The 27,030-nt window shown below is 44.8% G+C and overlaps 3 protein-coding genes across 7 annotated transcripts; 1 reads left to right on the top strand and 2 right to left on the bottom strand.

The window, feature by feature from the left end:
• The first annotated feature begins 2 nt into the window (after positions 1–2).
• Positions 3–6,416, top strand: LOC6610942 (motile sperm domain-containing protein 2). 4 transcript variants are annotated; one of them, XM_002035463.2, is made up of 7 exons: positions 175–515; positions 1,139–1,624; positions 1,703–1,923; positions 4,374–4,446; positions 4,688–4,791; positions 4,855–5,190; positions 5,255–6,416. In XM_002035463.2, exons 1-7 carry the CDS (start codon positions 425–427, stop codon positions 5,435–5,437), a joined length of 1,494 nt encoding a protein of 497 aa, XP_002035499.1. In that variant the 5' UTR covers positions 175–424; the 3' UTR covers positions 5,438–6,416. The 4 variants fall into 4 exon arrangements, with proteins under 4 accessions (XP_032576031.1, XP_002035499.1, XP_032576033.1 ...); XM_032720142.1 differs by lacking the exons at positions 175–515; positions 1,139–1,624; positions 1,703–1,923 and adding an exon at positions 2,974–3,211 and having other exon boundaries at positions 5,255–6,256; XM_032720141.1 differs by lacking the exons at positions 175–515; positions 1,139–1,624; positions 1,703–1,923 and adding an exon at positions 3,771–4,066 and having other exon boundaries at positions 5,255–6,256.
• On the bottom strand, positions 6,373–8,739 carry LOC6610943 (regulator of chromosome condensation). Of its 2 annotated transcripts, XM_032720139.1 has the most exons (4): positions 8,657–8,739; positions 8,538–8,596; positions 7,754–8,453; positions 6,373–7,693 (listed from the first exon to the last, which is right to left on the bottom strand). In XM_032720139.1, exons 3-4 carry the CDS (start codon positions 8,415–8,417, stop codon positions 6,720–6,722), a joined length of 1,638 nt encoding a protein of 545 aa, XP_032576030.1. In that variant the 5' UTR covers positions 8,418–8,453; positions 8,538–8,596; positions 8,657–8,739; the 3' UTR covers positions 6,373–6,719. The 2 variants fall into 2 exon arrangements, with proteins under 2 accessions (XP_032576030.1, XP_002035500.1); XM_002035464.2 differs by having other exon boundaries at positions 8,538–8,710.
• Positions 8,740–9,147: 408 nt separating this feature from the next.
• On the bottom strand, positions 9,148–26,742 carry LOC6610944. Its single transcript, XM_002035465.2, has 6 exons — positions 26,413–26,742; positions 13,902–14,079; positions 13,481–13,805; positions 10,510–10,798; positions 10,163–10,443; positions 9,148–10,095 (listed from the first exon to the last, which is right to left on the bottom strand). The coding sequence occupies exons 2-6, from the start codon at positions 14,039–14,041 to the stop codon at positions 9,874–9,876; spliced, it is 1,257 nt and encodes a 418-aa protein (XP_002035501.1). The 5' UTR covers positions 14,042–14,079; positions 26,413–26,742; the 3' UTR covers positions 9,148–9,873.
• Between the last annotated feature and the right edge of the window lie 288 nt (positions 26,743–27,030).

Raw genomic sequence — 27,030 nt, forward strand, 5'->3', positions numbered from 1 at the left:
CAGCACTTCGCATGTGGGAGGTGGGTGGTGGGTGTGTGGATTGCCCTTTTCGGAGGCCCATTATAGTACCGCGCAGAACCAGGTGCTCCACATTCGAGCCGCACGCCGGCCGACTGCTAACGATCGCGGCGATATACGATCGTGGATAGCCGGATAGCTGGCAGCACCGTTAGTGGCTGTTCAGTTTGCCGCACACGCTCGTGGAACGCACTTGGATAGCGCTCAGTACTTCCCGCTGTAGTACCGCCACCTTTTGTACCTTCACCTGTGCTCCCCGTTAAGCCAATCTAATCGCAGTGAAAGTGGATTTCTGATTAGGCGCCAAGCGATAGGAGGAGCACCGCATTACCGATTGGAATTCAACTTCAATGCTTAGTCTTGCCTCAAGTTTGGTAGCGAACGAGTGCGAAAACTAGCTGGCAGCATGGGCATCAAGGTCAAGGAGACGACCCCACAGCAAATCGAGGAGCTTCGCGATAGGTTCAATCGCAAATATTCCTCAACCCCCCCGGCAGGTGAGATAATTCCACTCGACGGATACAAAGTGCAACGTTCGTTGACTAGCGGCGCTAATAAATTGTATGCGCTTAGGTTTATGAGAGCTGGCAGTTTTTATTCCCTAATTACCAGATATATAGCTGCGTTCGGTTAATAGTTTGTTTATATGATTCATTCAACCTTTCCTATTTGTAGTGCAAATTCTCCAATTAGTAGGTGAATAATTCAAACAGCCCTGCCTTTCCCAACGACTTTTCTGTTCCAAGTGCACTCAAGCGAAAGCTTTGAACTTGAGACCTGAGCTATAGCTTCCCAAAGTGCTTAATATAGAATTGGGTATGGACTTCCGTACGCCTGTCAGTCAGCGGCAAAAGGTTAAGTAACAGCAGTCAAAGATTAAGCACTTCTGAATGGTTTAATAGATTAGAGTTTCAATTGTTTATTTCTTTAACTTTATGCAAACGATCTTCTTCTTATCTTGTCCAAATTAGAAACAAAATTGCATGGGATAAACATCAGAAGAGCTGAGATAAGAGTATTGTTACAAACGGTATTAGCTACATTATCTTCAATAACTATTTATAAGCACAGATAAGATTCCAATAATCATTTTATTGTTTTACATGATTCGCGCTGGTAGCACCTTTCCACCCGACCGATATTGATCGCATTCGCAACGATCATCTGTGGCTTCAGAGGTTTCTGGAAATGCATGATCTCGACATGGAGACCTCCTTTACCAAGCTGTGGGAAACCTGTACCTGGCGTCAGTCATACGGGGCCAACGATCTGGAGGAGAGCCAGTTGAACCAGGAGTATTTGAAGGAGGGATCCGTGTTTGTGCACAGCAATGATGTGGACGGCAAGCCGCTGTTGATATTCCGCGTTAAGCTGCACAGTAAGTCCAAGAATTTGGACGAACTGATACGCATCGTGGTGTACTGGGTGGAGAGGACTCAGAGGGAGCAGCATCTGACCCAGTTGACCATATTCTTCGATATGGCGGGCACGGGCTTGGCCACCATGGATCTGGACTTTGTGAAACGCATTGTGGAGACGTTTAAGCAGTACTATCCCAATACCTTGAACTACATCTTGGTATTTGAACTGGCCTGGGTTCTTAATGGTAACTGTCATCTTTAGGAGCTCTTTTTTCCCTTTGAACATTAACCATGACCATGACCTTTTGTCTGTTTTTTACTAGCTGCTTTTAAGGTCATCAAGGCGCTGCTGCCACCGAAGGCGGTTGAGATTTTAAAAATGATATCGAAAAAGGACATCAACCAGTACATAACCAAGGATAACTGCCTGGCCAGCTGGGGTGGCGAGGATAACTACGAATTTAGCTTTGTGCCGGAGGCCAAAAAGGTTATTTCCAAACCGGTGGCTGCCAATACCGGCGATGATGAACAAATCGACAAAAAGGTAAGTTAGTGGGCTGAGTGGGGGATATAGACACAGCTTGTACGATTACACCACCCACAAGGGACCAAATCTCGAGCGCGAATCGGCGGTTGGGAGTGTCCTTGTGACACGGCTGCACCCGGAAGAAGTCGGTCCCTCGGTCGCCTAATTGCTTTTTCCAAAACCGCACGCGAACCGTTGTACAGCGCTCTCTGCCATAATTGATTCACATTCTTTCGACGTATTGATTTAGGGTGCGCTGTTTGCGTGTCCTGCGTGAGTTGCCTGTCCCCAACTGACCACTAAGCTCAGCCCAGCGATGGTCTAACTCGTACACTGGGGAAAATATTTTGGATTAGCTACAAATTCATAGTATATAACGAATTAGCCTTTTTTCTTTGCTTGCAAGCTAGATCAAAATGTGATATTTAGTTTAAACCTTCCAGGTTTATTATACATCTTGCAAAAAGTATGGCACTCTTTTAGGCGCAGCTGCATATTCAAATCACGAAATCTTTAATTTAAAATTTGCAATGGCTCATGCTTTTTACGAAAATTTTAAGAATCATATATAGAAAATTAAATGCTCTACTTTTTTCTCAGTGCACGTACGCTTTTGTGGGCAGAACATTGAAGTAGCTATTTATAGTCTTTTATTTGACATATTGCTAAACTTTCGGTTTCTGGCTTGGGGTCAGTGGCTAATGGTCAGTTCTCGAGGCCCCGAAGCGTTGACCCGAAAAAAGTAGAACACACATTGTCAGAGGGATTATGGCCGGTTCTATGTGTGCGTATTTGTGCCGTACGTGTTGTATGTGTAAATGACTCCCAGAGCGGATATTATCAGCCATTTCTCTCGCACCCGCGCTAACACACACCCACACGCTGTTATCACACCCCCGCGACGTCATCGTTTATAATGCACTCTCTCTCATTCTCTTTTTCTTTCATTTCAACGGCACTTTCATTTCATTTACAGTTACAGTTCATTTTACGCCAGACGGAAGCGGCAGCAACAACAGCTGGAAGAAGCTGATCGAGTGTGAGCGAGACAACAAAGAGGGAGCGAGCTTTTGGGTGTGCTTTCAATTCAGTAGTATTTTCACTTTTGCGCGAACTAGTCACAAAAACCCGCAAAGCAAACGCATTTTACGTTCGTTTCTGTCCTCAACTTGTGCTAATCGTCATGGACATTTGCCATCTGTAATTGTTATTAACAGAGGAGGAAGCATAAGTGGAAACTGCATTGTTATCGTACCAATTGATATTCACTACTCAAAGTTTGAGCAACAACAACAAAATGCCCAGGGTATGTGTGTGTGAGTGTATTCGTGTAGAATGTTTTTGTGTTTCATGCTCATTGAATTGCGCTTAAGAAATCTGTCATTTATTAGAATCAATAAATCATCTATAAACCATTGAAAACCCCACAGTATTTGAGTTTATCCGAAGAATCATAATGGAAGTTTACTGGCCGTCATCATGATCATGTGTGCGTTACGTGGAAGTCAAGCAAAAGCACAACAAATCCGAGTCGGATCGAATTTGACTTGCCATTCAAGACGATTACTTCACCCTACATACTTTCTTTTGTTCGGTGCTGAAATTGAGAACTGTGTTGTTTGTTCAGTTTACGTTAAGGAGGATGAATTGTTTTAGGTGCCAGTTGGAGTTTGTATCTGGAAATCGAATCGGTGGAAAAGAACTAGTAAAATGGCTACGCCCATTAAGACCGGCTTAAAGGGCAAGTTAAAATTTTAAAATTCGTATAGCTTACTTATACAAATATAATTAGAATACTGTAAAATTAGAACTTTATCCGTAGAGTCAATTATTTTTAATACGATTTAGGTATTTTTTTTGTGAGTATCTCAAATATTTTTTTTTAAAACCAACTGATTCATACTGATTTAAAACAGCGTTAAAAAACAGTTCAATATATACGAATTTACTAACGCGTTTGCAAAAATCCCTAAAGCCACGCCAGGAAATCCACAGTTTCAGGGTTGCCAGCTGTTTTATGTTTTGGTGGATGCAAAGAGCACAAGAGCCTAAAAGTCCGGCTTTGTCTATATGTCTTAGATCTTGAGTCAGATTAAGGATATAAACTGTTTGTGGAGACTGGCGAATGTGACCAATGTCGGAGCCAGGGCGTTTCAGTTACGTGAGTGTCCGATTGCATCCGGAGGGCAGATAAAACCAATGCACAAGTGATGTGCCAGGAGTCCCGCACAGAATAACCGACATCCGGCTGAAGACCAAATGAAACCAATTCACCCGGCGACCTCCAGTTCGAGTGGAACCTTCGCCAATAATGCCAGCTCAAGAGTGTCAAGAGTGGTGGGGCGGCCCTTCTGAAAATGACACAGAAAAGCACGTTCCATGGGGTCTGACGAGAAGGGGCTGCACCAAAACCCTCCTATCCAGCAACCAAAAGACGGTCATTTGAACGAGTTCTCTTTCCTCGGCAGGTCACCTTTGTCGATTCCGCTCCCGTGGTGCTCAAGGAGACTAACATCAACAAGATGCACACTACATCCGAGGGTAAGAAATAAGGCGTTAACTAATTTAAAAAAGTTTGGAACACGCATATGTCCCAATTTAAAATCGACATTCCATTTATCTGCACTGCTCATTATGTCACAAATATACTATTACATATCGTAGCACCAAGTCGCCTTATTTTAGTTCGTTATACCCATATAAACAAAATTTTTTGGTCCCAACCAAATTTGAAATTTGAAAAAATCTGCCAATTAATACCAAGCGGGCTTTCCTTGATCAGGCATGTTGCATATTAATCCCAAGGATTTTGTCAACTTCAATTCCAAGAATGCGGAGGCCACGATGAGCATCAAGTCTATTGCCACCTCGGCAGTGACGTACAAGGTGGGTGAAATCTACACGCATACTTCATATACCAGACTAATCCTTCAATCCGAAACCTTGCAGATCCAAACCACATCGCCGGAGAAGTTCCGTGTGCGACCCCGTTGCGGCATCATCCAGCCCAACCAGGAGGCTACCATCAACATATGGCTGAAGTCGGAGCACAAGCTAAGTGACGACAGCAAGGACAAGTTCCTGGTGATGGCCATGGTCGCGCCAGGCGGTGAATGCAGTGGCGCCGATGTGACCGAGCTGTGGCGGAGCAAATCCCCCACATCTGCGGATGTGGAGCAGCATCGACTGGTCTGCCGCTTCGATGAGAACAAGTCAAAAGCGCAGCTAGATTGCGCAAGCAAGTCCAGTAAGGCCAGCGTGGATTGCAGCAAGAAGTCCGGTGCTGTAAGTATATCCTAGCCATGTAAAAGCGAGTGTATACTTATATTGCAATCATTTGGCATAATAGGGAGTAGATCCAGCTACGGCAATGGAGCGCCAGTTGGCATTCACCCAGAACCTGCAATATGTGACGCTGGCGCTGTTGTTCCTGTTGTTTGCCGGCTTCGGCTTTCTGATGTACCAGCAGCTCGGCCAGCACGCCTCTACCTGTCCCAAGGCAACGGCGTATTCGTGCGCCAAGCGCAAATAATATTTACTTAGCCCGTGTAATCTGACCAGGCAGGAGCTAGACACTTCCGCTCGCGATAACCACAACAATAACGAAGACGACTGCGACTATCCAGACCTGGAGAACTGTGCCTGTGCTGTTGATTTCATGAATCTGGGGCTGAACTGTGCCGATACCATGGACCAATACGATGGCGAATGCCTGGAGGCACTGATCCAAGCGCATCTGCAGCTGTGCCTCAGCTGTCAGGGCACTGGTGATGGGCAGCTGGGCGGCGTTGCTGCCGGCGGCCATTTGCTAGGACTCATCGCATTCGCAAGGAAGATGGTGCGCGTCGTTCTTTCGCTATCGCTGCTGTGCGGCATCTTGTTCGTGAGCTTCTACCTGGGCAGCAACTACGGCGGAAACTCCACCACCACTACCATAACCACCTCCCTAGCCACAGTCGACTCAGGCAAAGGCAATCGTCAGCCGTGTTACTACTCGTAGTGAAGCCAAAACCCTCAACTGTGCAAGCCAGGGTGGTTCGATTTGTCCAGCAGAAAATGCAATTTGTTCACCTCTGTACACGTAATAATCCATAATGAACCTTGCCAGGTATGAACTACAAATATTAAAGCCTTCTTACATACTTCAATGGCTTGCATCCTTAAATTATTCCCGGGTTCTGCGAATTTTTTAGACACCTTTGCTTTCAAAGGTAATTTTAAGATGTTTTCCTCCCTTGCAAATCGAACCACCCCAAGCAAATACATATTTTTGTATAAATCTTAAGACCTACGATAAGAGTAACAATTTCGTGTTTCCTGATATTATTGAGTAAATGGTGTCTCGTGCTTACTCCCATCTTTTTTAGCTTTTTGCCGGTAATCTCCCATTTGCCCCCGTCTGAGCCAAGAATTTAGAATACACTGTGAGTAGGATGTATGTCTTTGTGAATGATATAATCAAGTTAATTAGTTTGTAAATAAATCTCATTTAGTTTCCTTTTGCGTTCAAATACAAATTTACTACGGCTTCGTATTGCGAACGAATATTTATAATAAACATTTAGTTGGATTGATAAAGAAGTTTTCGTCTTTAGGCAGACTTGTAAGATATAAGCGGGCATCTATTTATCAAAATAAAAAGAACTTAACAGGATTCAGTTCGTAGATCATAACGTACAATTAGCAAAATTTCCGATCTATCTTACGAACCTGGGCAATGAGTAAACCTTCCTTAACAGTAGGGTAAGCGTAAGGGTTTGTAACTTAGTGTTACCAAAAACAAAGTAGGAAAGTCAGCGTATTTATACTCAATCTTATGTCTTTTTACCGCCCCGCTTGGCAGCCGGCTTCTTGGCCTTCTTGGGAGTCGGTTCCTGAGCAGACTCCTCTTCGACCTTCTCGGCGGCATCATCCTGCGGCGGCGTCTTAATCTTTTTGCTGCTGGTTGACGCCTTCGCCGGCAAGTTTTCCTTCTGCTCCTGCTTATTTGCATTCTCGGCTTCCTTGTCGGCATTATCCTGCGGCGGCGTCTTGTTCTTTTTGCTGCTGGTTGACGCCTTCGCCGGCAAGTTTTCCTTCTGCTCCTGCTTGTCTACATTCTCGGCTTCCTTGTCGGCATTATCCTGCGGCGGCGTCTTGTCCTTTTTACTGCTGCTGCCAGATGCCTTCACTGGAACATTCTCCTTCTGGTCCTGTTTGTCCGCCTTGACCAAAAAGATTGCGTGCTGACCACCGCCAGATGCGAGCAGCATGTGCTTGCCCTGCGTGTTCTTGCTGACAACCACGATCGGTTCGAGCTCATCATCGCCGTCGCCAACGCCCAGTTGATTGTTGACGCCGGAGCCCCAGGAATACAGTTTGCCATCAATTGTAACGGCATAGGAACACACTTCGCCACATCCAACGGACACAATCTTTTCGGTCAGCTTCTTTACAATCGTTGGCTTCTCCACAACATCCTTGACATCGCCCAGTCCAAGCCGACCGTACTCCGGACGACCCACCACGGAACACTTAAGGTCTGTTGTCAGGATCACAGTATGGTGCTGACCGCCGGCAATATGTCGGATATCTTTAAGTTCCGTCTTGATGGGCGTCAGTGCGAACTCCTTGCCCTTTGTCTCGTGGGCCAGCTGCTTGAAGTTGTTAAGCCCTGTGGCCCAGATGACCTCCGTCTGTGACTCGCGCATGAATGTGCAGTAGTTGGTGGCCCAGATGGCCTCAAAGGGTTTGGCCCGCGTGATGATGAGCTGGGTGGGCCGCAGCAAGTCGCGTTTGCCACGACGACCTGGGGGTTAACATTTTTTTTAATACCGATTTTGCAAAAAATGTTAATGCCGAGACTTACCCTCTCCGGAGATGGAACGCTCCGACAGCCGGCCGAGCTGTCCCTGCTCAGCGCAGCCCACGGTGAAGACCTTTCCGGCAGTGGTCAGGATGACCAAATGATCGGCGCCGGAGGCGATGCTGCAACAGACAGTGCCCTCCATCAGATCGATGGGCGTACGCTTGTTACCATCGATGGTGAGTCCCATGTTGCCATGAGAGTCCCGGAACGAGCCCCAAGCGAAGACACGGCCATCCTCCAGCAGACAAGCGGAATGCGAGTCTCCCGCCGAAATGCACAGAGCCTTGCCGGGCAAATCGATAAGATCCGGCTTTGACTCGCTGCCATCCTCGCTGGTGTCACGGCCCAGAGCACCTTCGTCATTGCAACCGAATGAGTAGATGTCCCCTGACTTGGTCAGCACCAGGTTGTGCATGCCACCGGCTGATATGTCCACGGCATCCGGGATGCCCGCCACCGGGCTGAGACGCTTGCGCTCTAGTATGTCCTCGCCGAGACCCAGTTGGCCCACATCGCCGTTGCCGCAGACCAGCACGTTGCCGATCACGGTCCTCCGCTTGGGCAGCTCCAGATGAAAAGCGATTCTGGCGCGCTTTGCCTTCGGTGGCTGCGGCTCCGTCTCGCCGGCATTGTTGTTATTAGTCAGGGCCTTTCTGCGCGGCATTTTAGCTTATATTTTCACAATTTTTGGTCACCGAAACTGGAAATAGTGCGTTTGTGTGTGTATGAAATATATATAAGGTTAGGGACGCCGGTGATGCAGCTTAGTTCTGCCCATACTCACAATGGAAATAAGGACTGTCTTTGGTTCAGCGGGAATTCCACGTTGTCTGGATGGTGTTGCTACGGCGGTTTGGAGGCGAGTGAAAACACCAAATGCAAGCGAATCCCAATGCGACCTACCTGGGTCGAAGAAAAATGCGCGGGAAGCGGCTGCAGCTGGCCTTCAGGGTGCAGTGTTGCGGGCTTGGCTAATTCCCCGCCGCATCTGTCTATTAGCGAGTTCACACTCCAATTTCAGGCTCGCTCCTTCGGCTATTGATATATTTTCCATATATCTTCGTTATCTTTGCACTTTTCCCAATTACAAATAATAAAACTCAGCCTACTATAACCCACAGTTTGTTTATTTAGAGATATTGATAACTTTTAGAATGGAGCGAAGCGTGGACTCAAGCTATGATAGTTGGTTAACAGTTCTTTAGCGAGTGTGCGAACCGATTGCCGACCGGTTCTATCGGAAGAGCTATCGATGGTGTGCGGGAAATTTAAATTTTCCTTACCCACTCATATTATTTCAATTTGTTGTTATAAAATATTCTACCTTTAAGCCAATGCTTTATTTTCAACGTGATTGTATGTATATTGCATGCTATATGTCAGAAAATAAACAATACTATGTAGAAAGATTAACTTTATTACAAAATACATAGAGTTACAATATAATTGGTTATTCATTTACCTCCCGTATAAGTCTATCTAGCTACTGCACCGCAATGTGAGTGCATCAAATACAAAAAGAATCCACTTTGCCCATTCCGCATCCGCACTCCAAATCCCGGCAGCCGACCCTCGATTTCCCTGCCCAAACATTAACATTTAATCCGACTGCCCCCATTCAGATATGTATAGTACGTCTGTCTGATGCATCTGCCACTCAGCACTAGCCGTACAAAACGAGCAGAATTGATAAAAACGCGAAAAATAATAATCACTTGATGTCTGTTTGCGTATACATATTGCATGTTTTTGCCATTTTTTAATAAGTTTCGCAAAAATGATTTGAGCGTATTCCCTATATTTGTGTGTGCACACACGCCCCTGCGAAACCACAGCCGTCGCAGCCGCCCACGTAGCTGATTTTATTATCAATTTTAATAAAAAATTTGTGCACTTTTTGCAGCACCTGTCGGACAGGTGGGCCTTTGCCGGCCCGAGTACACATGGACATGGACCCTATTTATTGGTAGCCACGTCAACCATCGTCAGCACAGCCAATTACGCAAATTAAACAGATTGTTATCCTGTCGCGACAGAGGACACAGGAAAATGTGACAAGCCGGGCAGCTTAATTCAATCAACGTGACATAATTACTTAATTAATTAAGAGCGCCCAGCGGTCACACATTCAAATCGGCCATCATTTTGCGAAAGTCGTTCAGCGAGCCGTACATCTCGAAGTCCGCGCCCCCGTTTCCGGTTCCGGCGCCGTAGGCGCCCTGCGATCGCTGCGATCGGGTGTTGGGTGGGCGTGGCAGGGTCAGCGGCACGGGCAGCAGTTCCGGCATCACCGAGTGGTGCGTGATCAGCGCCTTCAGCGAGCTGAACTCCTTGGTGAAGCCCTAAAAGGGTATATACCATTGCATTATATCATATAATGAATATTATATATAATATACTCAGACGTACCTTAATCTTGTAGCCCCTTTGCGTCCGCAGGATCAGATAGTGGGCCACTCGCGGTGAAGGAGGTGGCACTCGCAGCGAAAGGGCGAAACAGCCCGGCTTAGTGCTGCTCTGGCGCACCAGAAACGCACCTGGACTCTGTCGGGACAGGACCTCCAGGGATATTTCCCGGGGAATGCCCGCCTGAAACCAGGCGGCCCCCTTAAGCTCCTGCTGCTCGGATAGGCTGAGATTATCCAGGCGCAGGGCACCGAGGCCGGGAAACATTTTCGGACTGGAGTTGGCTGATAATTACACGGGAGAAAGGTTACCTTAGCCATTTCATAACTGTGACATAAGAGTCTACCTACCGCTGCACGTCTCCCTCAGATACTTCTTGCTGGCGGCGGGCAGCTCCACCTGCAGCCGCTGGGTGGCACTCTCCAGTGCGGACAGTGACTGGCGGCAGGAGTCGCCGAACTTGCTGGCCACGTACTTGTCCGGCTCGCAGATGGCCTCGTTCACATAGCCATCGGAGATGGTCTGAGTGGACCCACAGCCGGATCCGGAGGTCAGCGAGGAGCCGCATGTGCTGTGCATCAGAGGGCGGCTGTCCTCGGTGCCCCGCAGCAATCCAATGCCCATGGTCAGGCGTTTCACCTGTGAAGGGATAGGAGTGCACAGAGAGTAATTATAAGTATTATTAAGCAATAAGTTTAAATCTTATACAATCCCATTGTTTAGTATTTAGTTTTATTTTGGATTGTTATGCAACTTAAGTAAAGTGTGATGTAATATTAATACGATTTACTACTTTTTGTTTTAAGTGCATTCATTGCTAGTGTTACGCTTTGCATGTTGCATGTTGTCTGCCAATTTGGCAAAGTTTTTGCATTGCTATAATGGCGAATTCGGGACAACTCTCGCCTGACCGGCATTATCGGTGCAGGTGTGTATTCAATCAGGGATTTGTGGCGCCACCCTCCACAGCTTACCCCCTGCTCCCTCCCCCGCACGGAAAATCCAACAAACATCAAACACACTTTAGCTCTCACAGCCAGAACCACAACAACCACACCACTTTCAATCCCCCCCAAACACACAGAAAACAACCGAGATTGATGTGTAAAATTTTTGGTTACCAATAAAATGTTAAACAGCGATTGCCACGCCCCTTGGCCGCAGTACGCCCACTATGGCAACCACTGGCTCTTGCGGCAAATTACTTTGAAATGAGTTCGAGCCCGAACGAAAAGTTTGTGATACTGCCTTTGGGTTTTCATTTGGCAGCTTTTAAATGGTTTCCCATTGCGTTGCGTAATTAGGAGCCTAAGCATAAATTGGACTTGCTTATTTCGTCTTAATTTGCGATAATTATGTTGATTTTATGAAGATGAGCGCCGATTTAGTTGGCCAGTATGCGGCCAGTTAAATTGAGGACTTGCGCTCGATTCAGGCTCGAGGCTTCAATTGCAGCTAATTAAATTGGCGCATCGACGGCACTTGGCACTGTCGTTAAGTATGCAATCAGAGCATCGTGCCAACCTAATGCCCCCATTATGCTAATGGCAATCGGAAGGGAACGCCAGCGCATTATGCAATGCAAAAGGCGAAGGACTAGAGCTCCAGAAGTGCCAGAGCAAAATCCCGAACGTAAAGAATGCAGATGGGGCGGAGGCGGGCTGGACTTTTCCAAGGTATTTTAGTATTTTCCCAGACAATGGCACAATAGACGTGTCTAAGCAGCATTCGCAGCAGCGGTGCTCCCATCTGCCATTTGATTTTCTTGCATTTTCCTCTTGCCTTGTTATCTGTGCGAAACTTTTGCACGTTGCCTACTTTCAGGCGGCGCCAGAGAAAAGTTGCTCCATTGTCCTGATGGCAAGGATTCCTTTCCGTGTCCTTTTCCTAGGCCTAAAAACACGTGGCTGTCGGTTGCATTTGGCGCTGTTGCTGCGATTTATGTGTCATAAAGTCAGTAAGTTAACGCCATTTGCCTGCCATTTGCCATGGCATCCTGCATTGTTCCCCAGGACTCGTGTTTTCCAACTTCAAACTGCACTACGGCAAAATGGGAAGCATTCAACGCCCTGCCATGAAATGGTTTAAGTAGAAAGTTATGAATGAATGGTAACAGCGCTTAAGTCCAAGTTGCTGCCGACAAAAGAAAGCAATTAGTTAGCTAACTATGCTCGCTTTAGGATGATGGAGGGAAATTGAGTTATTGCTCATTTAATTGGCATTTAAAAGTGAGAAGTATGCTACTAAACTTTAACTGGCAGTAAAATGCAGTTTAATTGCAAATAATTTAAACTTTAGTTAAACACATTTAGGACTGCTCTTTACAAGTTAATTATATATGCATTGACAAATTTCCTGGGAAATTTAATATCTGAAATATACTATATTAAGTTGTTAGAATCTATGCAAATCTTTTAAAAAATGCAAGAAATGTTTACATTCAAATATTTCTGCATTTTTATTTTGTGTTAGATTTGAATATTTCTCTCAGTGTCCTCCCATTTGTTCTGCATTTTCGTTGTGTGCAGCTAGTGCACCTTTGTTAGTGGCGCGTGCCAAAGTGGCGTTACTCGAAAATTTGCATTTGTGCAAATTAATTTAATGAACTCTTTTTCGGCTGCAGTTTTAGTGGCAAAAACACTTTCCACCTGAAGTGCCTACTCCTGTCCCAATTGCTTTCGAGTTCGATTCAAGCAGCGCAATTTCGAACAAGTGATTTAAGGTTTATGCAATTAAATGAACTAAGTAGAGAATTTAAGTTAGGCAACATGAATTAAACGTTAGAATTTTCCCTCATTTTCCGCATTTCCCTCACTTTGCGCATTTCGTCGATGCTGTCTCGATTTGAAGTTTTCCTTTTCCGCCGCTACCTGGCATTTCTTTCATTAAGTACATCCCCAGCCGATGCTCCTCCAATAGGTAATTCCTTTCAAATTCCCCCACCAACTCTTGTTTCCTGGCAAATCATCAGCGTAAGCAGATTTATGCTCTGTGCAAAGTAATTTGCGAGCAATGAGAAATGGGCAACAAAGGAGCCTGGCAACAAAGCAAAAAATGATTGCTCCCTCGACTGGCATCGCAAAATCCGCCTCTTTATTCAATACCTTGGCTAATAGTTAATATTAACTAGTTCGGAATCGGAAAAAAAGGAGAAAAATCTATGTATTGAAAAAAATCAGTGGGTATACATTACGCCATGACGTTCAGAATTATTTTTTGCTTAAAGTGTTGTCCTACAATCTAAAGGGTTTTCTTATATTTTTCCGCCAGCTTCTTGAAATATGACAACTATTTCTTACAGTGAACCCTCGCAGAACTTACCAGCGGCGGCTTATCCACCAAACGACGGCAATTATTCATTTCTGTGGGCGAATTATCCTCCTCAGAGCTGGGCGAGCGCAGATGGTGGGGATGCGGATGCGGATGTGGATGCTCCTGTCCGGACAGCTCCTGGACATCGTGGTGGCTATGCAGCCGATGCAGCTGCTCCACCGGGCGGCGCTGGAGTTGCGAATGCGGATGCGAGTGGCTATGCGGATGCGGCTGCTGGCGGGGCTGGGGCTGCGGATGCGGATGCGCCGGCGGATGATGATGATGAAAGTAATGCTGCGGCGATGTCGTTGTCACTGCTCCAGCAGCTGCTTCACTGCGGTTAACAAATGAGCGGGAGGATTAACGACGAGGTATACTTTGCGTTGAATATTAAGGGAGTTTCCGCTGCCCTTCCCTTCCCTTCCCTCACCTGGCTGGCGACTTCTCAGCTGTCTCAATCAGCGTGGTCTCAGCTGTTTGGGATGAGGACGATGAGGCCGAGGAGGAGGATATGAATGTGGCTTTACTGTGCTGTGGTTCCAGGCGTAGGCGTATATCCTGCATGATCATTGGTACTTCATTTATCTTGCCTCAAACATTCAAAGCATCTGAAATCAAAAAAGAAGTTAAAAATAGTGTTGGCATACTTAATACTTAATTCTTAAGTTTGCACATATGAATATAAACTCCATTTCAAGCCACATAATTATTAAGTTATTTTCCAAGACAATTTTTCCCGCAAGAGGCAAGAAAATGTGAGGAGCTTGTTAAAACTCTTTGCAACCCTTTTCGAAAAAGAAAGCCACAAAACTTTTTGCCACCACTAAGGGCCAGAAGTTCGGCCACTTCTGGACCCTATGCTAATGGCATCGTTGATGATTCCTTGACTTATTCTTGCAGTGCAAAATTCTCCGCCTTCAGGCCGAAGTTTTGCCCCTCTTTAAGTTCCTGCCAGTTTGGAAAAGGCTTTAAGCCTTTCTGACTGCAAACTTTGTGCCCACAACTGGCTGCTTATTGAATCTCTCGGCATATAAAACTACATATATATATATGCGTGTTTGAGTGCCTCTGGCTTGTGCCGATAGTTCTTGGGGGAATCTTTTAATGCGATTTTAAGCCTTTTGCTATTAGTTTGCAAATTGTTTCAAGATTTTCAGCATATTAATTTTTAAAGCTTATTCGGCAGTGGTTTTTCCGGTTTCCAGTGGAGTGTCAGATAATTGAAACCGAATGTGGGTTAAGGTTGAAACGGAGCAAATTGAAATTGAAAAGAATAGGCGAAAGGAGGCCTTAACTTTGCCCCGAAGGTCTCGTCTTGCATCAGTTTTTGTTATCCTACCGACCGGCCTGTGCTGCACCACTTTACCCACTTTTAAACAATGGACAATGGAGGTTTGTGCCACAAAAGAACTGGCAACATTGAAGGGGATGCTAAAAGGGTTGTTGCAATATCACAGGGATGATGTAAGAAAAGCTGCAGCTGCAGGCGAAAATGTCGACAGTTGTTGAGATGTTCTTGGATGCTCTGTGATGCTGCTCTGCATTTAACAAGTATACGCCATGCTGGCCGGGCATTAATTTGGCCAAGGATGAGGAGTCACAAATGTGCTGACATTTACCGTCACCCCGAGCTAAGTTTTGCAAAGTGTCGAATGACAACAAGGACTGCAACTCTGATTCCATTTAAGCGAAAGGCGAGCGGAGTGAGGATTGTGTTGCACATGTTAATTTGACTTGTCATACAGCAAACGCATCCACATGTTGTAGCTATAAGGATAATAAGCTACACATATCTGCAAACTGCGCAGTGACTGCACTTTGCATAGCACACTCTTGTGCGTCTTTCAAGCGGCAAGTTGCTTACTCCGTGGAGAAAAATACAAGAATAGGGACTTAGTTCTGTGTTTGTTTCCTTGTCTCGAATCAAGTTAAAGTTTTGCTCAATAAATTTCACAAAAAGTTGGCATTTTATTGCCGCTTGCTGGTGGTAAGCAAAGGACTTTTTATCTATTCAAGGAAACTGGAACTGCATAGAACTGTTCTGCAACAAAACAACTGCAGGGGAAGTTTATCCTGCTCAATTTTTTTTAAGGATCAGCTACAAAAGTTAATGTTCAATTCTTTGTTAGTTTTATGTACAAATATATAAGGTATAAATTTGTAAGTTTTCTAAAAAACAATTAAAATAAATGTAGAGGTTCTAATAAACAAATTATCTTTTAGTAGATCGAAGATTACATTTATTTAAATATATTTTTTCTACTTGGCAATCATTTTGCAGACATTTGAACACCTTTTGGCGTCTGTTTTCATATCCTCAATCTTTTCAATACGCTTGGCTTCAGTCTGTTATTCTTTCGCTCGGTGGGAATTGAAATTTACTTTTATGGCACCTGTCCGTGTGTCCTCTGCCATATGACAACCTTCATATCCACATCCTCTGTGCGCTCCATAAGTTCCTATATACTCCGGACTGTGTTAGTCCGCTTCCGCTCACATCTCGCACATTTGCTTGTTAGCTTATTGAAATTGATATTATGGTTATATGCTACTTCCCACCATTATCCTCTCCTCCCGGCGTCTGACTGCGTTTATATCTATTTTCATGGAGATTTCGTTGCAGAATTCATTGTTAAATCGTTCGGAATAGTTTTTTTTCCCCTGTTGGCTTCCTGCAGACAAAGTTTGATTGTCATATGAAGTGCTGGTGTCTCATGTTTGCCGCTTGGGCTTGTTCTCTGTCCTCAGTTTCCCATTTGGCTTGTTCATATTTTTCGGTGCAGAACACAATCCCTTTGGCAAATTGCACTCCAGAGTCAACGGCGGAGTAGGTTCTTTATGGACCCCGTTTGACAAAGTCTTTAAAGCGCTTACGTCAATCAATGGCCTGCAACATGCAACTAAAACGGATGTGGTTGCCGCAACAATCGCAATAACAATAACCCACGAATGTCAACAGTCTTTGAACCCGGCGAAAACACAGTCACAGCTACAGATACAGATACAGTCGCGGAAACAATAAGCTGGGTGGTCTTTTGGGCCGACATGTGAATTGTGGTAATGGAATACTCTGTTAACAACTCCAAAGAGCGAGAAATAACGGGACTGCCGCTTATACAACCTCAAATGTTGTAGGTGTGCCCAGTGCACAGGAGGCTACAATACTTGAAAGACTCCTAACAATGGCAAAAAGAAAAGGAAACGAAGTTTTAAATGCTCTTTTAAGTTATATGCGCTTTGAAGGTAAACTCCTTTACAGATTATTTGGTCTTATTTTATTACATTCACTCATCGGCTCACTAACATAACCCATAGAATCGAGAATCTATCTGAATATCAACTTTCGTTTACACATGCATAATAATACTACTTTCTGAAAGTGTATAAAATCGGCAGTTTCAGGAGCTACAAGCAATGGAAAGAGGGGCCGCGGTGCACTGCATACCAGGCACGACCGACGCTAGCCACGGCCCCACGTTGGGCGCCACAACCTATCACAAAATTTATGTAGCCATCAAAGCCAGCGGAGTTCGGCCTCCAAAAGACACTAAGGAGGCGGCTGAGGATGTGAGCTCGTGTGGCAGACACGAATGCAGTTCAATTATGAATTATGCCAACAATTTCGCCGGACATGTTTGCCATCCTCGTCGCTGTCCCAGTGGCTGAGCCACTAATTAAATGCAGCTCTGTGGGGTCGATTTGTTGTGCTAATGCGACTCGCGTAATTACACAAGCCGCTGTGATGGCGACAACGGCGCAACATTCCAAGACGAGCGTTGCGTGTGTCAATAGAACAGTGAGAAATGCTTTGTAGCCGCTCCAAGGAAAGGATGGCAAAGCGCAGATGCACTGAAAGCAATATCTACCACTTTTAATGGATAATCTGAATGATTACCATTCAAAACTCTAAGAACAAATTATTTTACCTAAGAAAATATTTGAATTCTTGATTGCAGAATAAAAACCACATTATATTTGAGACAAGCTTATGAAATATATTTCCTTTTTTAAATGTTTTTTGAAGTGTTTGGAGGCATGAGGAGCTTTGTGTCCGAACGGCGGGCTCCTTGGCGTCGTGTCTCTGTCCGCATTTGGCATGTGCAACACCAGCAACAAAAGTAGCAGCAACAAAAAGCACAACAACAACAATGGGCTGTTTGTTGTGCCAGCTCCTTGTTGCCAATGCCATTGTTGTTGTTGCTGCAATTGTACATTGACACCTCCTGGCTGCCGTTGTTTTTTTTTTCGGTGCTGCAGCCATTGGTTCTCTTACAAATACCCTTGCAAAAGTTATCAACACTTTTTTGACAAGTTTTTAATTGATATTTTGGAGTAGTGGTAAAATTTACAAGAAGATGCCTTAGGGCTTAAAGTAAATAAAATATGTTTTATATTAACCATCCAAGGAATTCATTCAATTCATAGAGCTCTTGTGGAAAGGGTATCTTTGGCTCCGCTCCTCCAAAAGCGATCGCCTTTTGTATTTTTTTGTTTGCTCTGTCATGGGGACGTACATGAAATTTATGACGCCTAAAGTGCAACTCTGACAATGTGAGCTTGTAATTTGTTGTTTTTGTTTTTGCCGTACTTGTGGTTGTCAGCACTTGGCCATGGCTGCTTAATGATTGTGTCGTGCAAATACCAAAAAGCCACGGGAGAAAACCATCCGTCGCTCAAAGTCCAACTTCGATTCCAATTTCGACTCCAGATACACCAAGAAAACGAAATCCCAGAAAAGCCAAATTCAGCTGTTCAACAAGTGGAAATGTGGAAAAGTGGAAGGCGTGTCACAAGGCGAAAGGGGGCGTGGCAGAGTCATGCAAATGTCATATGCAATCAGAAATGCACATCGAGAAGTGCTTTGAACGCCGCCGTGGGGCAACTGTAATAATTTATACCAATGTCTGCGGCATTTGACTCGGCACTTGTCACCTTTGGGCTTCCCGACCTTTGACATCCCCACCTGCACTATATATGTATGTTTATACATATATGTGGAGAGACGAAAAGATAGTTGTAATTCCCCTCCAGGCGACAGTTCAATAAAAGTTATGCCCGTCTGATGACACAGTTTGCCACAGACGATGTAACCCGAGGTGGGCGGAGGCAAGGTGATGCATTTTCCTGGGAGATTGAAAAACTTTTGCCTCGTTGACTGCGAAAATGAAATATGTTTGGCTGCATTTCATGAATCTTTATTCTCTCCACAGAGTGACTGTACAAAAACAAAAAGAACTGGATCTCTAGAAGGCCAGGAGGATATGGTTCCACAGATGACTTTTTAAATTGTTTTGGATATTTGCCCAATAAGTTTAGAGCTTCATTTTAAAGCCTTAAGAAAGGAAGTATTCAAATTTTAAGGGACCAGTAAAAGTATCAAGAGAAAAATAAAAGGAACAAATAGCTGATAAGTAAATAGTATCTTATATATTATGGAAAAGGTTTAAAAGATAGTTTTATGCTTTATCAGCATATCCTGTTGTATTTAATTTATATTTCTTTCCTCTTGATTTTAAGCACCATAATCTCACTTCTTTGGGCAGAATACAGGGAATTATGTTATCTGAACCCCAAACATGACTTGCAGCCCCTGCAAAGTGTGGCAATAATTCCAAGGCAAGTCGAAAGACCAAAATGCCAGGGGCAGGCTCAAGGCACGCCTGCATTTCATTAATTAACAATTAGTGCCGTCAAGAGGGGCCCTCCGCGGATTTCGTCCCCTTCTGTAATTTTTTGAATTTTTGTTTTTGTGGAATGCCGCGTCTCTTTCCGGTGAGATGAAATTGGGTCCCGCGACAGCACAGGATACGGTAGCCGGTGCTCAGTGCACACAATCAGTTGATAATGATGCGGCAACGCCTTCTGCAATTTGGACCGTTAAGACGGGTAGAAAAGAGTTAAGAGCTCAGAGCTAAGAGCTAAGAGGGATATGGCCAGATCCCAGATCCCAGAACCTGGCTAATGTCAAAGATGACAGCCCAGATGATGATGGGTGCCGGGCTGGGATCGGTTGGGAAGGAAAATGACGACTACGACTGATGACTTGTGTAATAAGTGGAAAGAATCTTGTCGAGAAACAATAACTCGTTGCTGGCTGGCTTTGAACTTGAACTTCAGTGGTTGCTGCTAGCTGCTTGCTGCATGCTAGTTGCATGTTGCATGTTGCCGCAAACACAGCTTAATGATGGTTTTCATTCCGGTCTACCATATTTTTTTTCTTCTTTCAGCTTGGCTAGATCGCAAGACCGACTGCTCTGTGACTCTGTGCGCCTGTTAACTTGGCCATGAAACATTCGCAGCCCGGCCAGAAATTTCGCAACCGGCATTGGGAAATTGCCGGCAGACGAAACAAGGGGGTAAAAAGTGAGTTCACCTCGCCGCTCTACGTGTTTTTCTTGTTTTCTTTTATTTTCTTCATTTTTTTCCTTTTTTTTTTTGGTTGCATCTACGCGATCTCCTTGGCTGGATTCTCAAAGCGCCCCCCCTCTTATTCAGCAAAGAAAACTCGTTTTCCTCGCCATATTTGTGCGTTGCGGCGTCTTAACCGCAAATCCTTTTAGATATGAATTGAATTCATATATTATTTATGATCTGTTTATTTTTATTGTGCATGCAAGATGAACATCATAATGATGATTGGCTGGCAGGACTGCCGTGGGCTTAAAGGGAAAATGGGGGAGCGACGTATTCCATGCCTGTCGCTCAGCCTGTCAGAAATGAGAAAACTTCTAATTGGAATTGCTAATCAAGTTGGGCAATTTTCGGTCCATTGCCTCTGTACCAGACTCTGTACTATATCTTTTCATTCTCGCAGCGAATAGTGCCCTTGCGGATTGATCGCTTTAAGTGGGTTAAGTGGAAGCAAATTATAAGATCACTGATTTCTGGGCGAAAGGAAATTAACATAACATTGAAGGATACTTCAGGAAGGGGAGGTTAAGATCAAGATCAGATTATGATCTACTTTTCAAGTTAATTAGTTACTTATTCACTTGAGTAAACTTTAATCAATACTATATATCGTATAATTTTATGTTTTAGGTATAAAATTAAACCTACACTTCTTCTTTTTAATAGTCCTGAGGTCTCGCCGCCAAGCTCGAATTTCATGACCCCACAGTTCGTACATATAACACCCCCTTAGTACCCGCCCCCGAAATGTTCCGCCCACTTTTGGGCTCTATTCTTAGCGGACAATATCCAGTTTAAAGCGGGACGATTCCACGGCCAACGGCGCCCCACACGACGATTCGCAAAGTAAATCGTTGGCAACGAAGTTTTGTGCCTCGATTGCCTCACCTGCCCCACCTGGCGAACCGTCTGCTAACTTGGCCTGTCAGCCTGTTGCCAACAGAACATGGCCTTAATAGTCGGTTATGTATATATGGCTCATACTCGTCGCCGGGTTGGTTATTACAATTATTATTGTTGTTGACATGCCGCTCGACGCTGACAGCGGGCAATTTAGCGGGGCTTTGAAGGGTTGGGGCAAACGGTAGATGGAAAAGTCTTGGTGGAAAATGCGATCTGCTATTCCCCAAAGTGGCGTCCGAAAATTGTTCAAAGCAATTCGACCGCCAAGTGATGGGAAAATGGCTCCCTAAGAGTTCCATCGATTGGATCTCTTCGAAACGGCGCCAAATACTTCAGATGCACTTGAAAGTTAAGAGCTTTTCCGGCTCAATTTTCCACGCAGCGTGAAATGCTACTTTTCAGTGACAGCGTGCGGTGTTTAACTCACTCTGAGAAGAAGTGGGTTTTCATTCGGAGCGCGAGGAAAAAATAAAAAATAAAGCAAAGCGTGGAATGCAATCAAAATGCAACTTATGAAGCGGATTATGGCAAACATGTATGCAGATATATGCAGATCCTGCTGAGTACTTAGCCCAGAAACGGGATAAAAAGCAAAAGCGGAAGCTTCGAAATATACAAACGGCTAAAAAGGGGAAAACGTTAAACAGTTTAGCAGAGCTTTCCTGTGCTCCGCTTTAATGATAATGAAGATTATGCCACACGAGATGCAAAATTGAGAGGGGTGTAGTGCCATGGATGCAGATGATGTGTTGCATGGAGTTGCATGATGATAATGTTGCTGTTGGCGCTATAATGAAATTGTTGCTGAAGCGTCGGTTTGGAAAACTGCAAAGCTGCCGCAGCAGAAGAGCTCAAGTAAAAAAGCAGAAGCTTCTCCCCTACAGTATAAAATGTGTGTGTGTGTGTATGAGTGTGTTGACTTGTGTTCACTAGTGTGTGTTAGCCGCTCTTCAAGTGCCTCTTAACGGGAAACGCTTTGCATTCCATGCTGGGGATTACATGAATACTCTTTAATGGGGTCGGGAGATATGCGCTTAATATTCTTCAAAAAAAATGTATAAATAAATCCAAACGTTAAGAAAGTTACATAAGTGACTACGAAGATGGGTATAAGATTATTCTGTACCACTACGAATTTAAGAATATAGAGTATCCCTATCTTCGCAGATGGACACATGTGATTTTCTTGAGTTTTACCAATCTTTCTTTTTTTCTGCCCGCGCAGGGAACTGCTGAAATGATGTAAACATATTTCAAGGAAAGCAATTTGGATAATTGCATTATTTCGACGAAGAGTTACAGTTATTACAGCGGTGGTCATGAGGCTACCAAGGGAGGATCCCAGCCTGGTAGCATGCCGCTGATGAGCTGCCCAGATGCGCTGTGTGGTCGCTTCCGACTGGCGATGGGATAATTGCAGGATTGCCCGATTGCCGGATTGCCGGATTGCACGGCATGCAAATGAGCCCGGATACTTAACCCTGATTCGACGGGACCAATCATAAAACACATTTGCTTTAATTATATACGACTGAGGATCACGTCGATTGCGGCGTGCAGCTGAAAGCCGAATTGCATTTTGGCTTGGCTTACATTTATAGCCAGGCCATAACCGCAGGCTGTTGCCAGCAACAAAGTGGCATTTTCATTATGGACACCGAAGCCGAGGCGCTTCCATTTGGCCGACTTACACCTGCTCAGATTGCCCATCCTGGCCTCGAATCAATTGCAGCCTCAATTTATTCAATTATTATTATAAGCCATAGCCATGGTCATGGCCACGCCCACCATCGCTGCGATGGCAAACGCCTACGGACAGAGGCGAGGCAATTGAAATTGATTTGCCGAAAATGCTGGGTGAAAATTGCTGGTTTGAGGTCGAAAACAATTTCCCAGCATTTACATAATTCTCCTTTGTTGCAACAGCAACGGAGCTCGAAAAAAACTCAAAATTTTCATCTGGCATCTGCGGTTTTCCTCCCGGGCTCGTTACGCTTGTGATTTTTCCAATGAATATCGTTAGCATTTCATTAAGAGGCGGCAATATTGCGGTTGCCCCGCCCGAGGAGCTCTCTAATCGTAAATATTTTGTGTAAATACTTATACATTTGTCGGACTTCTCGTTCGGGGGCAAACGGAACGCATAAACATGTCGATGAAGAATCCGGGATCAGGTTCTGACTTCCCCCCTTGAAAAGTTCGTATATTCCACCAGATTTTTGGGGCAGGGGACCTGCAGAGCTGGGAATCTGGAAATCTTGAAATCTGGGTCCACGAGGCTTGCAGTTGGTATCTTGTCGGCTTGGATACTGCTCCTGATTTTGATGAACTCTTGGCATCCGCTGCCTTTGTTCAGAGCTACCCAGATACTCAGCTACCCAGCTGCGGTCCCGACTTTGATTGTCTTTTAATTAAACGACAGGCGAACAATAAAAAATGCTCCAAACTGGTTTCATTAATTTTCATAGTCCCCCTCAGTCACTCGATTGCAGTGTAATTTAAGTTCGAACTGGGCTATAACTTCTACCTGTCCGTCGGTTGTTATTTGCTTTATGGCTGTCAAATTTTCTGCTTATCAGGCGCTTTATCTACATCTCTACCTGTCGCTATTGCTCTGTCAATAGTCTGGGGTTTATGGGTAGTGAAGTTGCATTTCCTCGGCTTATCTTATTGGAGCAAACGAAAATGCAATTCACTAAATACTCGGAAAAACCTTTAATTGGATGCAGGCCGTCTGATAAAGTTACTTACTCAAGTGGGCAAGCAGCGGCTGATAAACTTGGAATTTACTTAGTTCGGAGTTTCCTTAGTAAAAAGTTTACAGTTTTCAAGGGTTGGAAACGTTGGTTCTATCGAATTTTTAGATGCACTATTTCGGAGAAATAGTTAACATTTTGAAGGGGAGTAATTTAGACTGTTTTATAGGGAGCGCTATAGTATATGTACATGTATACATCTCCATTTTCCAACTAATATATGTATATAATACACATATGCATAATTTGAATCGAAGCTAGACATTTGAAAATATATCTCATTTGCCAAGAAAGGGTACTTCAATATTTTTATATTTTTTTCCCTTTACTTAACTGCCTATGCTAAATTTATCTCATGTTTGAGTTACTTGATTGCCTGCTGCTAGCTTGGCATTCCTGCCCACCTCTGTTTAATTTGTTGAAAATTAAAGTCACGCCGTTGATATAATTCCACTCCATTATGTGACAAGACAACCTGGCGAACCGAGTTCTTTTCTTGCAACTCCTCGCGAGATTTGTTGTATCTGCAGTCGTTTACCTTAATTCGCCTGTCCAAATTGCTATTTATATGCAGCGCCCTCGCTTTTAATTTGCAGCGCAAATCACGAGCACTATATAGGTATATATATCTCTCTATATATATATATATATGATGCAGAGGAGGGTTTGGCTGTAGGTTCACCTACTCCTCCTGCAATCGAAAAACAAAATCAACAGGTGGCGCGCATATTTCAACATGCGGCTGCCAAGCAAACCGAGGGAAATATCAATAAAAATGCCATTTGTTGCGATTGTGCACGGAACGTTGGAGTCTCGAAGACTGGGGACCTGGATCTGGGGACCCGAGCCCCAGAGTCTTCGGACTGAGAACCCCTGGCAGCCACACATAGATAATTTCGCCAGCAACCTGGGCTTTGATGATATTTCTGCTCGGCGTGTCTCTTTTTTCGGCTTCGCCTAATTTATTGGCCACACTTTGCTGCTGCTGCTGCAGTTGCTGTTGCTGCATTTAAACGACAAGTGTTGCAAATAAAAAGGAAAAATTAAAGCGGTGCAAATTAGTGGCGAGAAGGAGAAAGGGGGGTCTAAACGATGGAGAACCAAAGGCGACGTCAACACCAGAGGTTTCGAGCAAAAACGTGTTTGCAGCGAAAAACTATTAAAAAAGCGCCCAGATTGCAGTTGTTTTTGCTGGTGGTGCGGCGGTGCGGTGCGGATGCAGTGGTACAGTGCAAGTGACTTGGTCGCGGTGGCTTAATAAAGGCAGCTAGGTTTAGGGTTAACATCCCAGCGCCAAAGGCCAAAAGTGCTGGCCAATGCAAACAAATAAACAAAGAGCGTTGCTGCTGCTGCTGTTGTTGCTGCTGCTCGAGCACACCAGCAACATGTGTACTTGCTGCAAAAAGTCCAAAATGAAGACATGAGCCAGAGTCAGAGCCAAAGAGCCGGAACCCACCAGCCAAACAGCAATGTCGACCTTCTTTTGTGAGGCCAGCTGCATAATTGCTATGGCAACAGCGAGCTAGCGAGTTGGGGTTGCAAGTTGCTAGTTGCAAGTTGCCGGGGGACAAGTGGAGACCTCTCTCAGCTGACAGTTGAGAAATTAGAACGGTTTCTGTCTTCCAAATCACATGCACGTGTTGCTCCAGTCCAGGCCGAGAGTTGCTGTCGTCGCTGCATCCGCATCCGCATCCCCATCCTTATCCTCCAATGATTGGCGGCTGTTGCAGGTTGCACGTGCGTGCTGCAGTTGCTGCTGCAATGTTGCTGTTGTGCTAGGTCAGGCATCAGCCAAAGCCCATTTGGGGCGATCTTAATCAACGCTGTAATTTTGGTTTATTTTTTACCCTAACTCGGGGTAAAGATATTTTCTAGAGTCAATCTAGATTTATAGACCTTATCTTCTTATTATCTTTAAAAACATTAATGACTGCACATCTTATGTCCTGACTTTCCCAAATAGTGTATTCCCATGTACGTTTATTCCCAGCTATATTTTCTTTTGGAGTGAACATCCTGCTTTTCAGACTAAATGATTTTAATGTCCATCTGTCTGCGCAAATGTTCATCTTGGCTGGTGTTGCCTGTGCTGTTGCCGTTGTCATGTTTTGTCTTAAAGTTAAGTTTCCCCCCATGAGTTGCATATTCGATTACCGACCGACACAATTCCGACACAGGCCTCCTCATTGAGGGTTTGTTGAAGCAATCTGCGTAGGTGGACACTGGCGCATGTTGTTGGTGTTGCAAGTGTTGCTGTTGCGATGTTGCTGTTGGGTTCGTTTGTTTGTTGCCGTACGTGATTGCGGGTTGTTGCCGTTGATTATTGCCTCGCGCGGCACGCATATAAATCTCGGTGTTTAAATCTCGAGTTAAACTTGTAAATTAAAACCTTAATGAGTCTGTGGAGTGGGCCAGTGTTTAGTGCCCCGCTGTGCCAACATGGCCAGGATGCAGCCCAGAGGAGCGGGGGTGTGATTTATGCCTGCTTCTATGGCTCTCTAGATACATATACCATTTGAATCGCACTCCCACAACATCAGGCAATAGCGTGCTTGATTCCTTTGCGATCGCCACCAATTAGTTGGCCACAATCACATGCAAGACACCACCGCCGAGAAGTCCCACAACCGATGGCCTTATGTCGATTTCTCCAGCTAATTAATGCCCAGTGAATATTCTCACGCTTGGCCAAAGGAAGGAACAGTCGCCACGGGAAAAATAAAGTCAACCGCAGAACATGTTCTCCATCGTCTGTCTGGCCAGCAAAGTGTAACAATCTCCGGCTTCCTCAATTTAATTTGCATTTTTATGCCTGCCCATAAGTTGATTAATTCAGCTTAGACTGAGCTGATTACATAATTATTTAATTACCTTATATAAATGCCGTATCCAGCTCCTTTCGGCACGAAAGCAACAGGTGTGCTGTGCAAAGGTCACAGGCATAAATCAATTAATCTACGTGTTTTTTTTCGGGCCACAAATGTCGCTGGTTTGTTTGCTATTTTTTTCCCACTTTAGTGAACACTGTTTCGCAATGGCTTAAACTATGCACACACACTTTTTAACTGTTACGAAATGGGCTGCAACTTAAATCCGGCAGGCAACCTGTCTCTTTGCATTTGCAGTTTTCAACCGAAACTGGCGGCACACACGACGAATGTTTCTGCTGCTCCGACGACGACGTTCGCTTCCGCTGACTCAACGCAAACGACTAAAAAAGGCCACATAAATTTTGATGCACATTCAATAGGCACAACATACACAGCAGCAACAGCAGCAACACAGCAACAGCGACGCCGGCAGCAGCAACCAGTTTCCTTCCATTCACACGGACATTGTTTGTGGATGGCAAGTGGGCTCGCAGCACTACGTTCCACTTTCCAGCATCCACAGTGGGCCCGTTTACGACTCGCCAGCGGTTTGTTATCTTTTATGATAAGACCGGGAGAACTAAGAACCGCTTTTTTTACGGCCGCAAGCTTCATAATT

Source organism: Drosophila sechellia, chromosome 3L (genome assembly GCF_004382195.2).
Source record: "Drosophila sechellia strain sech25 chromosome 3L, ASM438219v1, whole genome shotgun sequence".
In the NCBI taxonomy this organism is placed as follows: Eukaryota; Metazoa; Arthropoda; class Insecta; order Diptera; family Drosophilidae; genus Drosophila; species Drosophila sechellia.